At 41.8% G+C, this 16,964-nt stretch overlaps 1 protein-coding gene across 1 annotated transcript; it reads left to right on the top strand.

The window, feature by feature from the left end:
- Positions 1-2,431: 2,431 nt before the first annotated feature.
- Positions 2,432-12,307, top strand: p2ry10 (P2Y receptor family member 10). The gene is made up of 3 exons (XM_061236850.1): positions 2,432-2,569; positions 8,698-8,928; positions 10,349-12,307. The coding sequence occupies exons 2-3, from the start codon at positions 8,744-8,746 to the stop codon at positions 11,175-11,177; spliced, it is 1,014 nt and encodes a 337-aa protein (XP_061092834.1). The 5' UTR covers positions 2,432-2,569; positions 8,698-8,743; the 3' UTR covers positions 11,178-12,307.
- The last annotated feature ends 4,657 nt before the right edge of the window (positions 12,308-16,964 follow it).

The raw sequence follows: 16,964 nt of genomic DNA, 5'->3' as shown, positions 1-16,964 counted from the left end.
TTTTATACATTTTGGTTTCACCATGTACACTACATTACAGTACTGGCATATAGCAGATGCTCTTATCCAGAGCGACGTACAAAAAAGTGCATACCCATACCCATGTACAGTGGGCTCAAGAATTATTGGCACCCCTCACCAGCAATGCACAAACAAGGCTTAAAAAAAAGAATAATATAATTATAGAGAAAGGTAATACACCAACATGTGCCAAATACTGTACTTTATCAATGTTTCAATGGAAACATCCAAAATCATAACAATCATTTAATAAAAAATACATTTCAACAAAATCAAGGTTTCAGAATTATTGGCACCCTTCACCACCACAGGTTTTCGATTGGATTGAGGTCTGGTGACTGAGATGGCCATTGCAGAAAGTTGATTTTGTTGCCACAGAACCATTTCATTTTCTTGAGGTGTGTTTTGGGTCATTGTCTTGTTGGAAAGTCCACCTACGACCAAGTCCCAGACTTCTGGCAGAGGGAACCAGATTTTCAGCCAAAATTGCCTGATACTTGCTGGAATTCATTATGCCATCAATCCTAACCAGTGCCCCTGGACCTTAAAACAGCCCCAAAACATGACTGACCCACCACCATATTTCACTGTGGGTATGAGGTGCTTCTCCTTGTATGCATCTCTGTTCCTACGCCAAACATACCGATGCTGTATCTGACCAAAACGTTCAATTTTGGTCTCATCTGACCAGAGAACCTTGTTCCAGTCATAATGTAAATGACGCTTTCTTCTGTGTCTTGTGGTCAGAAAAGGCGTTCTTCTGGCAACCCTTCCAATGAGGCTGTGGTTATGGAGGTGGCGCCTGATGGTGCTTTTTGAAACCTGGTGACCCCAAGATGCCACCAAGGCCTGCAATTCTTTCACTGTGATCCTTGGGGATTTGTTGCTTCTCTCACCATTCTCCTCAGTATCCTGGGGGGCAAGATGCAGTTGCTTCCCATGAAATTTTCAACAGTGCCATATCTTTTGAAATTGCTCTGACAGTGCTTGTAGCCATTACCACGTTTATCAAGGTCTATGACCATCTGCCTCTTTTGAACTACCAATTATTTTGTTTTCTTCATGGTGTTGGATGACAAAGGGATATTGCATGTGTGTTACCTCATTTTTATACCCTAGTGAAACAGGAAGTGGTGTAATCACTCAATACAGTACCTTAACACATAGATAAACTTAAATAAGTGGAATTTAATACCTGGTTTAATTTTGGTAGGTGTTATTTACAATAATCTTTAAGGGTGCCAATAATTGTGAAACATTGTTTTGGAGGAAATAGATTTTTAATTAAATCAGTAAATGATTTTTGTTGGTTCCATTGAAACATTAATATAGCACAGTATTTACCACATGTTGGTATTTCGAGTTTGTCTATAAATATATTGTTTAGAATTTTTTGGAGTATTGTTTGTTCATTTTCTGTCAGGGGTGCCAATAATTTCTGAGCCCACTGTATATTGTGGGAAACAGAGCCAAAACAGAGCCAAAAAATAATAATAATCAGCAGCAGCAACTCAGCAACTCAAGAGGTTCAGTTGTTGTTCAGACTAAACATCAGAAGGGGGATGAAATGTGATTGTAATGACTGATGGTGCCAGATGGGGTGGTTTGAATATCTCAGAAACTGCTAATCTCCTGAGATGGTCATGCACAAATCTTTAGAATTTACAGAGAATGGTATGAAAAAAATAAATACATCTGCACTTGAGCCAGCTATAAACTGCAGTTCTATGGGTGAAAACAGCTTGTTAATGAGAGAGGTCAGAGGAGAATGGCCAGACAGGTGACAGTAACTCAAATAACCACACATTATAACTGTGGTAGGCTGAAGAGCATCTTTGAACACACAACACTTCAAACCCTGTTCAAAATTTAGGTCACCCCAATGCCAGCATTAAATGTCTTAAGTAGAAGAGTAGGACACAGTGGGACGCACAGCACACTTTTAATATCGGGGGATGATGAACACAAACACTGTTCAGTTCCAGTATGTGGACCTGGGTGAGAGGCCGCAAATGAAGCCAGGCATTGAGTTGAGGAGTAAGGTATGCAGAACACAAGCAACTGCTACCTCGCTGGAACCACATACATATGTACCCTACAAAAGACAGGGGTCACATCTCAGAGCACACTTACCTCTGTCATAATGTGCGGTCACAAAAAGGAACAGCAGCAAAGAGGAACAAAGTTCATAAATGTCTCTGTATTCCCCCATGACTATGTTGATTTTAGCAAGCATGAAAACCATCAAAAAACAAAATAACAAAAACATTACAAAGTTTAGAAAAGGGGGTTTCCTTTACCGGTATATATGTGCTGTTTTATCCGCTGCTAGGAAACAGAGGTGAACTAAAAAAAAAAACAATTTAGGCCTGCAGTAGGGGGGGGGGGAGTGGGTAGTGTTTGAGGTTCAGATAGCAGGCAGCTTCCTGTTCATAAGTCTGACTGATTGTTACGCTCCTTCGTTGGAAGCGTGCAGTGTCACAGCGGAGCAGAGCAGAGACATGATTCCCCTTCTGCGATTGGAACAGACTTCACTCCAGGACGACAGGTGAGATGTGGGGCTAATACCAAAAAGCAGCGAGGAAAAGAGAAAAAGAAAAGAGAAAGTCAGAAGAAATGACGTGAAATGTGCTATGAAAGGTTGTGTTTCAGTGCAGCTGTGTGTTAGAAGCTTGAAGTTGGCTATTCTACGAGTGATTGGTCAGAATAATGGCTGTTGTGCATGAAACAGCCATCTGAAACATGGACATAGCCTAACAGTATGTTTTTCCTCAGAATTGTTACTTATGTGACAAATTGGCTATGCTATTTTCTTTCCTTTTATTTTTCTCATGACGGAGACAGCCGACTGAGCCAATCTGATAATAAAAGTAGTCTATCAGGTCTGTTGCTGTCACCATAAGGAAAATATGAGAGACACACTCCTGCCATCCCAATGTACTGTGATATTTGTTCATTTGCAAATCTCTAGGAAAATTTACTCCTTATATTATAAAACTGGTTTTGACAAATGGCACGTGCTCCAGTTAATACAGAGCTTGGAAAGACGACTTTTAATTATTGTGCACTGGATTCATGGAACAAGCTTCAACATATCTTATACCCTGAAATGTGATCCTAAGCCTTCCTGTTCTAACTGAGTACTCACACTGTTTTACTTGTCTTATTTGTTTTAATACAAAGCTTGGCATTGTAAACGAGGGCCACTCTCAATGATCTTCTGAAATCAATATATTAAGGTTTCATGATTATGCATATACTGCAATCCTGAGCAGTATTTGAAGTGTGAACAAATATGAGTTACAGATTATAGCCTTGCTCATTCTCAATGCATGACATACAGTACCAAGAATGCGATATCTCAATGCATGACATAGCTGCTCACTACGTGGCATACTGTATCTGCTCACTGTGTGATACCAGCTCAAGAATCGAGCAGAGGCTGTTTCTGGGCAGGATGACGGGGAGCACTCCAGTCCAGCTTAATACACACTTAATATGCAGACTCTGATGCAGATGAGAAATACAAGACGCAATGCAATAAATGCAATCCAATTTAGGTACTGAAATGTTCCCAATAGAGAATGGTCTGGCGAATGGATTGGAGAGCCTGCTATCCCATTGCTGCTGGCACACAGGAGTAAGTTCTCTGACTGGGAATGGGAGAGAGATATAGAAACATAGTGAGCAGGACAGACTCAGTATCGGGATTTGCAAGGTTGTTGGTGTTGCAAGGTTTCAGCGAATTGACTAGAATTAGTATGGAATCTCATCACCCGAGCTTTGTTTGAAAAATTTGAACTGCGAAGTTTGGTTGCTTCCTATATACTTGGTACATGAAACGTACAACTGGCCCCTAAAAGTTGGACTGTTTTCTACAATACAACAAAAACTTAATCCACAGGAATTACATTCAGCTCCATGCAGATATGCATGTTACAAAACATTCACAAGCTAGACCGATACAATTACAATCAGAGAGCCTGTCAACAAAATAGGATGTGTTGGCCTTCCTGGTTTGCCTAATGTACCTATTTGTAAACTGTTGAAAGGCTAGCTAACCCTTTAGGGATTTTGATGTGTGTGCTATGGCCCATGCTATAGATGAGTCTCCCTGGTCTAAGCCAACCAACGGCTTAATCTGTGACTGGAGCTTAAACACATGTAAAACCAGCGGGCAGAGGGTTGCTGCAAGCCTGAAGTCTGACTCCTGTGCTTTGACAAACAGCTAGACAGGAGGTGGAGAGGGCACATGTAAACACAAGGATGTGTGTGCATATCAGACACCTGCACCATTTGACAGAAGGAGAAGGTGAAAGATACATTGTGATTAAAAACAAAGAGGTTTCTGAACTGAAAAGAAGGGCGTTGTTCGGTTACTGCTCAATTCAACGCAACAGTTACTCCCAGGTTTTCGGTTAGAACGAATGCCCTGCAGGTGGCAAAAAGCTTGACGGCATGTGTGAAGTTATATAGCCAGTATTGTGTGATTTCCTGTCAGCTCTTATCGGTACTCAAGGAGGAAGTGGGGGGTTAGGAGTGGTTGCAGAAATTGTTCATTATTTTGTCCACTCGGGCCTGGTCATGATTTGGAGGCAAAGAGTGCAATGTGCACGTCCTCTGTGTCATTACAGTTTCAACAGAATCGTGTTTTCACAGTAAATGCTCAGACGCTTTTGTACTTACATTACATTACATTATTGGCATTTGCCAGACACTCTTATCCAGAGCAATGTACAGTTGATTAGACTTAGCAGGAGACAATCCTCCCCTGGAGCAATGCAGGGTTAAGGGCCTTGCTCAAGGGCCCAAGGGCTGTGCGGATCTTATTGTGGCTACACCGGGATTAGAACCACCGACTTTGCGTGTCCCATTCATTTACCTTAACCGCTACACTACGCTACAGGCCGCCCTAAGCACAGTGAAAGCACAGTGAAAAATCCATTGTGCATGTTGCATGTATTCTCCATTGGTTCACAGTTTTCTATGAAGAATACTAGAAATTATATATTGAAATGCAATGACTGCTACTGTACTGCATGTTCCGTATTGTTCCAGTTGAAAGTTTATTTAAGAAAGTTTATTAAGAAAACACAGAAATATAACCAGCAGGGAAGGTGTAACCCTCGAGCTCTGATTTTTAAAATACACATAAGTTTCCATATTATAACCTCTGCATAATTTCCATTGAGGGAAATCAGATCAGTGGAAACCAGATCAGATTTTTGCTCAGAACAATATTCAAATGGCAGAAATAAATATTCTTGTGAAAACAATGCTTTTCAGGTAATGCTGACATAAAATATTACAAATATAAATAACAAATATTTTTAAAAAAATTGTTAATGACTTGGGTTATGTCCTCGCAAAAAAGTTGACAAGTTACAACTTAAAAACTCAGAAGTTCAGAAGAAAATATTTATACTTATCTCTAGAAAATAAAGAAAACATTCTGCCTCATTTACCAACAGGCTGCAGATAAATTATACCACTTAAATTGACTAAATTGGTTTTAATTTTAGTGGTATAAGTAACAACAGAGTAAACAGACCATCCTGGTGAGAAGCTGGAAATCTGAAAACATTAAATGGAAAAAAACAAACAAACAAGATCAACACTAAGCAGTTCAGTTGAATTGATTACCCACATGGTCATATAACATGGCTGTGACTACAGCTGAAGTATGGGGGGTCTATATAAGAGACCACGCTGTACGGTATGGTGCTGGGGTGCAGAAGCCACTCCATTTCAGCAGTGCACACCCACTGTGCACATATAGAGCATGCTTCTGCAGCAAAGCGAGGCGCTGAGGGGAATTTCGGTGATTCTGCAGGATGTGAAACACACATGACCTGGCCAGATTCTTGTTACAGCACATTATTAATTCACTTTGTAAGGCTCCTTCGACCTGTGTCCTAATACTGGGGCTTGCTTAGCTTGCATTATTGACATTTAATCCATGCTTGAGAGTGTAACTGCAGTTCCTCTGCCCAGTGGAAAATTCAGAACTGTGACTGTGTATTTACTAAGTCAACTCCCCTGACCACAATGTGGAATTAATGGCGGTGGCGGGTTCCTGTTTCAGCACACCTGTGTTTATTGTCATCGTGTTTCATATTTGTTAGCTCTTTATCACATCGCTCCAACATTTGGATGAAGGAGATGGTGTGACATTGCAGGAGTGTGGAGAGCTGTGCTGTGACTGGGTGTCCACACATTAGGATGGGGGTGGGGTGTTGATCAGGGGCCTAGCAGGAATCAGTGCAGTGCTCCTCTGTGCTGGGGCACATGGTTAGCCAGTCCTTTCTGTACATTCCTGTAAAAGGTCTACACAATGAATTCCCTTTGAAATGTGGAGCAAGGCTGATAAAGGGCACGTGAGCTTATGATACAATCAGACAGAGGTGGTCAGCAGCCACAGCGACAGTCTGTCAGAAGAGACTGCATGCATGAAATTATTTAGAGATTCAAAGAAATAGGATATTTGCCTGTTTGACATGAACACATAGCAGTATGACTACAGAATGGAAACATGGATTGTCAGGAATCAGAAAACTGAACCCAAGAGCGAGACCACAAAAGTTAACATTAAAGTCTTTATTAACTTCAACAAAGCTCAGACAGGCAGTGCCAAACACTAGTGCCAGAGATGAGACAGTTAAAAAACAGTCCAGGCAAAGGGTCGGTACGCAAGCAAACCGGTTCAGTAGGGATCCAGTATGTGGTCAATGTCACAAGCAAAGGCTTGATAACACACGGCTTGATAAATCCAAAACAAAGGAGAATCCAAAATCAAAAACCCAATAGCCAAACAGAGTCCAACCACAATGGGTCAAATCAGAACAAAAGGGTAAATCCAGAGACGGAGGTCTAAAACAAAACAGGAGTCAATCTGAAAATAACACTGGAGAATATGGCTACGGCTCATGACAATCTGGCTGCACAAACAGAGGGGTTTTTATACATAAGTAACGAGAGGGAATTACAATCAGGTGTGGAAACAATCAGGATTAAAAACAATATATGCCTATAAAGACATATCAAAATTGATAGAGCTAAGCCATGCAGTTGATATGAGAGAACCACTCTTGATATTGAGTCTTTCTATGTTATAAGAGATTTTATTGACTGAAGCAAAGGCCAATAGATTTTCAATCACATTCGCTGTATTCTTTGCAACTCTTTCATTAACATGGGTAGATATGAAATAATCAAATATGTTTACAAGTAATTGACTTTGACTTATATTAATATAACACATTTCTCTCTTTCTTTCTCCCGCGTTCTCTTTTTTGCTGTCTGGTTTGTAGAGGAAGGGCGTAGGCTGTTGTGAAACCTGGCTGGGACTTCAGTTGTGTGACATGATCAGACCATAGCACCGTTAGCATATGCATGAGGTTCCATGGTGGCTGTTCCTTCATGAGCTACATCCTGTTGTCATAGATGTACAAAATGTCCTGGGCGAATGGTCTTGCCTACAATAAAATACTGCTAAATGTTTGACCGTAAATCTCATCAGTTTCCCTACTAATAATACCTAGGACCATCTGTAAACATGTACCTCATGGCTCAAAATGACTGTGGTGATCACGGTACCAGAAGGACTAACACTTATGGTTCTCAAGGCTAAGAGCATGTGCCTAGACCCATGGGGTGAATGCTTTCACACGCCACACACCCACACTGCTATGTCTAATTTCAGACACTTCCTGTTACTGTATGGGCATAGAGCAGGCAGCACACGTGCGGCTGCACTTGACATTCTGTTTAAGCTTTGCAGTCAAACTCGACCCGGCTTCAGTTCTTTTTGATGTTCAAATCAAGCCACCGATGGCAAGTGTAGAAACAACAGCATACTGGGAAGGGGGTCGTGATGTGGTGACAGAGTGAGATTTTATGACTGATAATGCTATAGTTGTCTAAAGCAGTTTGGGTAACAAATTATTAAAGGGAAATTCAACTGCAAAGCAACATTAATCTGATTTAACAGTTCAAGTTCAAGCATAATTGTTTAATTCTCTCTCAGATTTTACTAGGTGAACCGAATTAGGTTATTTTTACATTATTGTGAGGGGAAAAAGGCCTATAGCCTATTTCAGTAGGTGGAACAATAGATTTTGCCTGAGTCCTAGGTGGGATCTGAATCCAGGCCTCTTACTCGTCCAAAGATTTGGTAGACAAACGTGTTGCCAGTCAGGTCAAGGTGAACTCGCCCATAGCCAAGGGCAACAACGTTATCTTGAATTTGAGGGTTGTTGTGGTAACCTGCTACTAAGCTTCACTTCTTGCCAACTAGCCAAGCTAACCCTGTTACACTGGCACAGACTTATATTGAAACACGCCATCAGCATGGCTTAAATAGTAACAAGCAGCCTATCAGTGGGGTCGTTCTGTAACCACAAGTTACAGCAGTTTTAACTGAACATGTAGCCTGGCCAAAATTTAACATCTATCTTAGCGCTTCTGTCTGGCTCTTCTTGAACGTAACGTGCCAGCCCCTCTGTTTATATTGAGAAAGAGTGGTGACCTGTAACTGTGATACCTGGTGCATGTGCAGTAATTTAGGGCTGTATAGTGCTCTCACTACAATTAGAGAGTTGGCTGAGAGCTCATTTTAATCAGAAGGACTGCTCCTACATATTCCCTTTAACAGCATTGTGTTTCTTTCCAACTCAGATTTCATCTTCTGGAAGACTGCAATCAATGACACAGCTGGGTCAGGATGATGTCCGGGAACACGTTGCACTCTGGGCATAACACCTCCATCAACTCCTCAAACTGCACTTACAACAGCACCTCACGTGACGAAGTAATGAAGCAACTCTACTTCTACTTCTACCTGCTCATCTTCATCCCTGGACTGCTGGGCAACAGCCTAGCACTGTTTGTGCTGTGTCGCTTCATCAGGTGGGCTCAGGTCGGCTCAGGACACATCTGCCTGGTGCACACAGCCACATTGTAAATCACACATTTTTCCAGAATTTGTAATTATTTTTATTTAATCATTTCTAAGTAAAGTACAGCTGGTAGCACAACTACAAATGGAAATTTCCCTCAAAAATAGCTTTCCCTGAAAGTAATAGAATGGTGGCACGGATGATTCAGTGGGTAGCACTGCCGCCTCACAGCAAGGAGGACCTGGGTTCGAATCCCTGTCGGCCGGGGCCTCTCTGTGCGGAGTTTGCATGTTCTTCCCGTCTTCGTATGGGTTTGTAAGGTTGAGGACTGACGGAGAGCCAGGAGCGACTAAGGATAATCCCTTGTAAGCGGGCATGCGAACGTGTCCGCCACTAAACCTCGGGAGGTAGAGGAAACAGAAAATGATTCAGAGACAGCTCCAACCAAATAAAGGAAACAGCCCCAAAAAACGGCGAAGGAAAATAAAGCAACCCTTAAAAACCAGGGCGAATAACCCAACCAAAATGAGTGCTAAAAGGGGAGCACTGCAAACCCCAGACCGGGGATCCAAAAATGAAAGTACAACCTAGTATAAAAGACTAGGTCAGCAAAAAAAGAACCGTGAGTCGCAGCTCAGGAAAATGCGCAAACCAAAATACATTACCGGGGACAACGTCCCTCACCCACAGGCTCACACGAGCTTGAAAACAAAAGAGAAAAACAAAGAACCTATAGGAAGGCATTCGCAGTGTACACCACACTAGCGAGCGGAACACCTTCCTTACCTTTTCATTTTAACTGAATGTGAAAACCAAAACCAGCACAATACCTGAGTCATATAACCACTGAGTCTACCGTGTGCTTACCAGCTTGGTGACAGAGCAAACAGTGAACACCAAAGCGTAGACCGATAGTCAGCGCCTGCTTTAAATACCTTCCGGAGGAAGGCTCCCTTGGCACTAACGAGGACCAGGTGAAAATAATAAAGCCCCCTGGTGGTCACGCCCGATACTACCTCCCAACCCTGACAGGGTTTCCTCCGGGTACTCCGGTTTCCTCCCACAGTCCAAAGACATGCAGATTAGGCTGATTGGAGAATCTAAATTACCCGTAGGTATGAGTGTGTGAGTGAATGGTGTGTGTGCCCTGCGATGGACTGGCGACCTGTCCAGGGTGCATTCCTGCCTTTCACCCAATGTATGCTGGGATAGGATCCAGCCCCCCTGCGACTCTGTTCAGGATAAGCGGGTTAGGATAATGAATGAATGAAAGCAATAGATCAATAATTCAGAAAATGTAACACTAGTCACAAAATGTTAAATATTATAGCGTTACTAATGGAGATTACAGTAATAGTAAAAGCATTGTATCATGCGCCCTGTGTTTGTGGTTTTTCATTGTAACCTGATCAAGTGTCTGTCCCACACAGCAAAAAGACCAAAGCCATCATCTTCATGATCAACCTGGCCATTGCTGACCTGCTCCACGTGCTCTCGCTGCCCCTGCGAATCTACTATTACTTCACCCTCTCCTGGCCCTTCGGTAAGGACCTGTGCATGTTCTGCTTCTACCTAAAGTACCTGAACATGTACGCCGGCATCGCCTTCCTGGTGTGCATCAGCATCCAGCGCTGCACCTTCCTCATGCGCCCTTTCTGCGCCAAGAAGTGGAAGCGCCGCTACGACGTGCGCATCAGCGTCACCGTGTGGCTGGCGGTGGGACTGTGCTGCTCGCCCTTCATCCTGATGAGGAGCAACAGCCAGGCCACCAACTCGAGCTGCTTCAAGGACCTGCCCACGCACAAGCTGAGCCTGCGCCTGGCCATGCCCATGATAGCCTTCGGCGAGCTCCTGGGCTTCGTCATCCCCCTCCTCATCATCAGCTTCTGCTCCTACTCCATCGGCCGCTCGCTCAGCCGCAACAACCCCACCCAGCAGAGCCCCGCCGACAAGCGCAAAGCGCTGCAGATGGTGCGGGTCTGCACCGGAGTCTTCCTCTTCTGCTTCGCCCCCTACCACATCAACTTCCTGCTCTACATGCTGGTCTCCCAGGACGTGATCAAGCACTGCCCTCTGCAGAATGTGGTCCTGTACTTCCACCCCATCTCCCTCTGCATAGCTAGCCTCAACTGCTGCCTCAACCCCCTCATCTACTACTTCCTGACCACCGAGTTCCGGGAGCAGCTCGTCCGGCACGGGAGCTCGGTGCTGAGGGGTCGTCTCATGAGCATGGAGAGCACCTCCTCCTACAGGGAGTAACAGGGTTAGGGTTAGGGTTACGGCCTGGCCACTGGCCTTGTGGGGTTAGGGCGCAGGCTGGTAGGGGTGCAGAGCAAACAGAACAGAAAAGTGCTTCACGAGGGCCCCCATGAAAACCAAAAAACAATGGTAAATGAAGTTCTAAATGCTGTTCGCACAAATACGATGGACAGTGTCGTCAGTGTGTAAGCACCACTGTCTCACAGGGAGATGTGGTGGTGTGAACATGGCCGACACTGTGATTCCCTTTTCTGTTTAGCTGCAGTGAGTGGGCATCAACAGCCTGCATACAATTCTGCCTTGTTCATGTTGTTTTTTTTTTAGTTTGTTTGCCTATTTTTCTGTGTGATGTAGACCTGAGATGGTAGTTTTATTCCACATCTAATGTTTGTTATTGGATGTTTGTCTTGTCATTATAATTTACAGTATTAACAGACGATGATGCAATAGAGATCTGCCACAGCTTGGACCTCAGTTTAGGTCTCAGCTAAAACCTTAAGGAGTCCCTCAGACTTAAAAGTATGCTTCACGGTGTTTTTTGAACCAGACTATGAATGTCTACACTAGGTAACATCAATTCTCTACCTAGGCAATAATATAAGCTTACAATTCAAATGTAAATAATTTTTTTTTTTCATTTTAAAAGTGAGGTAAAAGTATGACTTTCAAAAGAAACACTCCTGGGGCCTGTTCTACAAAGCAGGATAACAACACAATGTTGGAAAAAGTAAAAAGAGCTGTTCTGGATTTTCCTTTGTGCAGTTATCTGGCTAACTCAGTAATGCCACATTGTAGAATGGGCCCCTGGTAAGTGCTTCAGTAATTCCAATGTTAAAAGTTGCACTATGTAAATGATAAAATGACCATAAGAAATTTGTGATGTTAAAAATGACAGAAAAGCGTAAAAGCATATATGACCGATCCTTGTCTAACCTATTTTTTTTTTTTTTTTTTTTTTTTACTGATTTACACCAAAAATCAGAGCTGTCCCCTTGTCCTTTATTAGAGAGAATCTGTAGTGGGCCTAAAAATATAATTTCCTTGGCAATGATAGTTGGGGAGAGCTATTTCAAATCAGGGGTATGCTCTCCTCGCAATAACTTTTCAATAAAAGCAGTGATAAGTAGCAAGACTGTTTCTATATTCCTGTGTGTGTGTGTGTGTGTGTGTGTGTGTGTGTGTACAGACATATCTTTTTCACCTGCCAGTCACCTCTCGGAACCCACAGAAATAGGATGGGGTTTAATGAGACACAGAGAGGATGCTGGGAAGTGGACAGACTGAAATATTGACTCTGTCTCTGGTCCTGCATCTGTCAGACTGGATCAATCCCACCTGGAACACTGGCTCAGTATCCTTGTGCAGAATCTGGAGACTGTCAGTGCAGTAAGGAGGGGGCAAAGTCACTGCGCTGAACGGAAAGTCTGGGGCATGAGGCAGCTGTGTCTCTAGGCGGTGTAAGGGCTGCTATGGTTTTGAAAACAAACACACTGGCACCAGCAGTTGCTTAACCCCCCTATGCCAACCCGTGAGGTTGCTGGTTTAACTGTCATCCTGTCATGGTATCATGCTTCTGCTTCGAGCCAAGTGCTCAGTGGGCCAGAGCTTCCCCTTATTTTTTGCCCTTTATTAAGCTCAGTTCCAAATCAATACCTTATTATTTATTCACTCCTGTATAATGAATGTGCTGTAGAACTTTTAGCTTCTATTTTCAATATATTGTTTCACGTGGTCATATATTTCTTATAAAAACAGATTAAAATAGAAAATAATAAAGAATTAATGGAAGTAATATAAAAGTTAAGTAGAATTATTTTTTAAACCAGCTGAATTGATGAGGGCTGCTGCTAGTGTGTTCAACAAAAGCAGAAACAAAGACAAATCAAATACACTGTTGGAGCATGGCACACACAGACACACACTCGCCCACACACCCAAACACACACACAGACACACACACACACACACACACACACACACGCGTACAGTCAAACATACATACATGCTTGCTGCTGGAAACATGGTTTCTGTTTAAATACAAATTTCTTGCACTGAAGTGTAAGTTCTGGTGTTCTGGCACACAGTACCAAACTGTGGTTTCACAGCTTCCCTCTCACAGTCAACTGTCAGGGCAGCTCAACTCCGTAACCACAACTGGAAATTTCCTCTGAACCGTAACTGAAGCATATGGTCATTATCAGATAAGGGCCTTTGAGAATGGAAAGTTTTGCTGCATTCCAGCAGATACATCTTCACAGACAGGCTCACCAAGAACACCATTTTACCCAGGCTCTCTTTCATCATTGTCTAGCCTAACATGCTGTCCTGTAGTTAATGTGCTCTAGTTAAGCCACACATTACTGTAATGACAGATTACAGTAGTTTCCACCACAGCACCCTTACAGTCATCAAAGTAGCATGTCCTCCAAATATTATTTATATAAGGCTGAGATAGGCGGAGAGATAGATTGAGCACCAATTGTGGCTGTTTGTTTTGCATCTCTGCTGTTGTTCTATTCCAACGTTGACATTCTGTGCTGATGATAGTTGTGATAGAGGCTTTCTGTGCATAACTAAGCCATATCTGTCATCTAGTTGAATCAGCTCCATTCCATATAGGTACTTCTCATCATCAGTGGACATGTGCCATTGTTGCAAAGATTCTGTATAATTCCACTGAGACAGTGAAGTACACCTGTTACCCTGCAGCTAACGTCTAAAGTTCGTTTTCCACATTGCTGGATCCCACAGCTGTTTCCAATGAAACTTCGACAGTGGGGCACAGCTGCAAAACCCACTTCAAATGAGTTTCAGTTGTCAATGATGCTCAATGTAGCAAATAATTCATTGCAAGGCATACATATAAAGCTACTTCAAACTTCAAGACAGCATTACACTACATGAAACAGCAGCAATGGAAATGTTCCACTTATTAAGAATGATTTGCAATATTTCTTAATTATTGTAGGGATGTTGCTGCATCAGCTTGCCATATATTTAGTGAAGATGGACTTCTACACACCATTGCTGCAAACAGTTGCTATTTGAGCTAATTTTGTGGCCTTTCTGTTACTGTCCTGCTTGAATGAGACTGCCCATTCCCCTCTGACCACTCATCATTCAGCCACCAAACTACCGCTGCCTATTTATTTTACCATTCACTGTAAACTCTAGAGACTGTAGTGAAAATCCCTGGAGGGCAGCTGTTTCTGAGATGCAGGAACCAACAATTATAACACAAAGTTGCATTTATCACACGTCGTCTGGCCCGTTCTAATGCATTTCAAAGCTTTATCCCATCACCATGTCCATATATTCAGTTGCAGCCACATGATTTGCCATTTGGAGAGCAGGATATTTGTGTTAATGGGCAGTCATACCAAATAATGAAGTTGCCACTGTGTGTGTGTGTGTGTGTGTGTGTAGTGTAGCAGTGAAAGTAAAATTATTAAAATTATCAGTCTCCATATTACATTTTGAATGTGAATCACACATGAAGAAAAATGAGCACCAGAAACAAGGTTGTCAGAGATGTCCTCTGTTATGCGGAACCACTTTGTCATCTAGTGGTCAGTTATGGGATAACTCTTTGAATAGCAAGCCCTTTATCATAACCTGGGGAAAACTTTCTCTTGCTGTTGTTTCATACACTGAACTGATAAACAAACATAAGAGATAAAGGTCTGCTAAGTCATATCCGTTCTCTAATGTTTATTCAAAATTTGTTTGCTGCTGATTGGTATCCAACTGAACTGAGAGGTGAAAATGTAGATCGCAAAGTAAATTATGAAACAATCAGTACCAAATCACCAAATCAGTACCAAATCCTCCTGTAGTGGACAGTATAAGTGCTCTGGTGGGAAAAAAAAAATCTTGATTTGGCTTTGTATTTTAGTTTTATAATAAAACAATTTATATGTGGTTAAAGTGCAAATTCCCAATTCTCAGTGAAAAAAAAAAGCAAATTTTAAACATTTTGGTTTCACCATGTAGAAATGACAACATTTTCCACTTCACTTTTTGCAATTTCTTTTTTGCCCATCAAACTATACTCAATAACAGATAATGAAAACATGTTTTTCAAATACATATTTGCTAATACATAAAAAATCACAAAAGCTGAAAAATAAGGTTAATCATTTTCTAATGCGTCACAAAAAAACAAAACAGTTGTGACAAGGGGCATGCACAAAGGGACTTTCAGAACCTTGAAAATCCCTACTACAAAGGAGAAATCCCCTGCCTGTGAAGTCTTCAGAAAAACGCAAGGCCCAAGGAGAAGAAACAAACATGGAAGGCCATTACAGAAAGAAGGCTGGATGGAACAAAGCACAGCCTGCATGGAGGATGATTCTCTGGGAAACTCCAAATAGTCCGTTACAGGCTTAGCGTTTTCTATTGCCTCGGCCCCATTAGGACTGGTAATGGCTAACGTATTCATAAATAATATGAATCTGGACGTCACACAGACATTTCTCCAGTAAATAAGTATACATGTAGGCAATACATGTATATAAGTATACTGTATACATGTGCTGAATATAGCCAATAAACGTTTGTACACCTCACTTTCGATCACAAATGAGTGGCATGAGTCAGTTCCCATTCTTCATGTGCAACAAGCAGGGCAACTCTTCCCCCTGGTGCCCCGCTTGAGTGTTGCATTATTCTGATGACGGAATAAATGATTACATGATGATACATTAAATGATTACATGATTGGAAAACGAATTACTTATTGGGAAACTCAAATAAAAAATAAAAACAAATTACAAATTGCAATGCTGTAGGGCGGGAAGAGCCGTCGTCTGGCAATCGGAGGGTGGCCGGTTCAATCCCACCCGAAGTGTCAGCCCCAAAGTGTCGAAGTGTCAGCCCCAAAACATCGCTGACCCACCACCAAAGTTCACCTTGGGTATGAGCCGCATATCTTTTTATGTGTTACGCCCCTGTAAGGTGGAATAGAAAATAATTAAAACACGGACACGATGTTGCTGTAATGCAACGCAACGCAACGCAAGCAACACGTTGTTTCCTTACAGATCCGAACGAGACATTAGCGATCGACAACAGATCAGTAGATTACAGACTGATAACTAAACTTGACGAAATAAGGAAACACTGCAAAACCCCTTCAAGCGCATTTTCCCAAAACGTTATGGAATGTAAATTCGAATTAGACTGTGCATTGTAAACACAAAGGCTATATCTTTTCAACTTCCATCTTTTTAACCTTTTTTACCTGGTAGGCGAACGCCAGAGCAATGGATTACAATAACCTCATCTGTAGATCAGATTTTTTTTTTAAACTCAATCCTTTTTAAAAAGCAATGAATGACCACATTTTTAGCCTTGCATGAATGACCATATTTCTAACCTTGCATTGAAATGAATTACAGCATTTTAACTCAGCAATTTTAGCTTATCCTTTTATACCCAGTGCATAGCATTTTTAAAGTATCTTGTCTTTTTATACTCAGTGCACATCTAGTGTATGTTTTTAACAGATATTTTACCATTCAGTGCATTCAGAATTACATCATTTTAATAACCATTGCATATGCACCCCTGTTTCATGCTTTATCTGACCAAAACATTCAAATGTGGTCTCATTTGGTCATTTAAAGTATGATTGTCAGTGGTCAGATGTTATGAAATTGCCCCCTAATTGTTTTTGTTACTAGTACTAGTACATATTTTATGTTTATGTCATATTTTTATCTTTATCTTCATATAATTGTTGCTGTCACTACCTTTATTGTTGTTGTTATTCTTTTCATTGATTAT

The sequence above is a fragment of the Conger conger genome, chromosome 3 (genome assembly GCF_963514075.1).
Source record: "Conger conger chromosome 3, fConCon1.1, whole genome shotgun sequence".
NCBI lineage: Eukaryota > Metazoa > Chordata > Actinopteri > Anguilliformes > Congridae > Conger > Conger conger.
The sequence above is the reverse complement of the archived record's forward strand: the minus strand, read 5'-3'. Positions and strand labels throughout refer to the sequence as shown.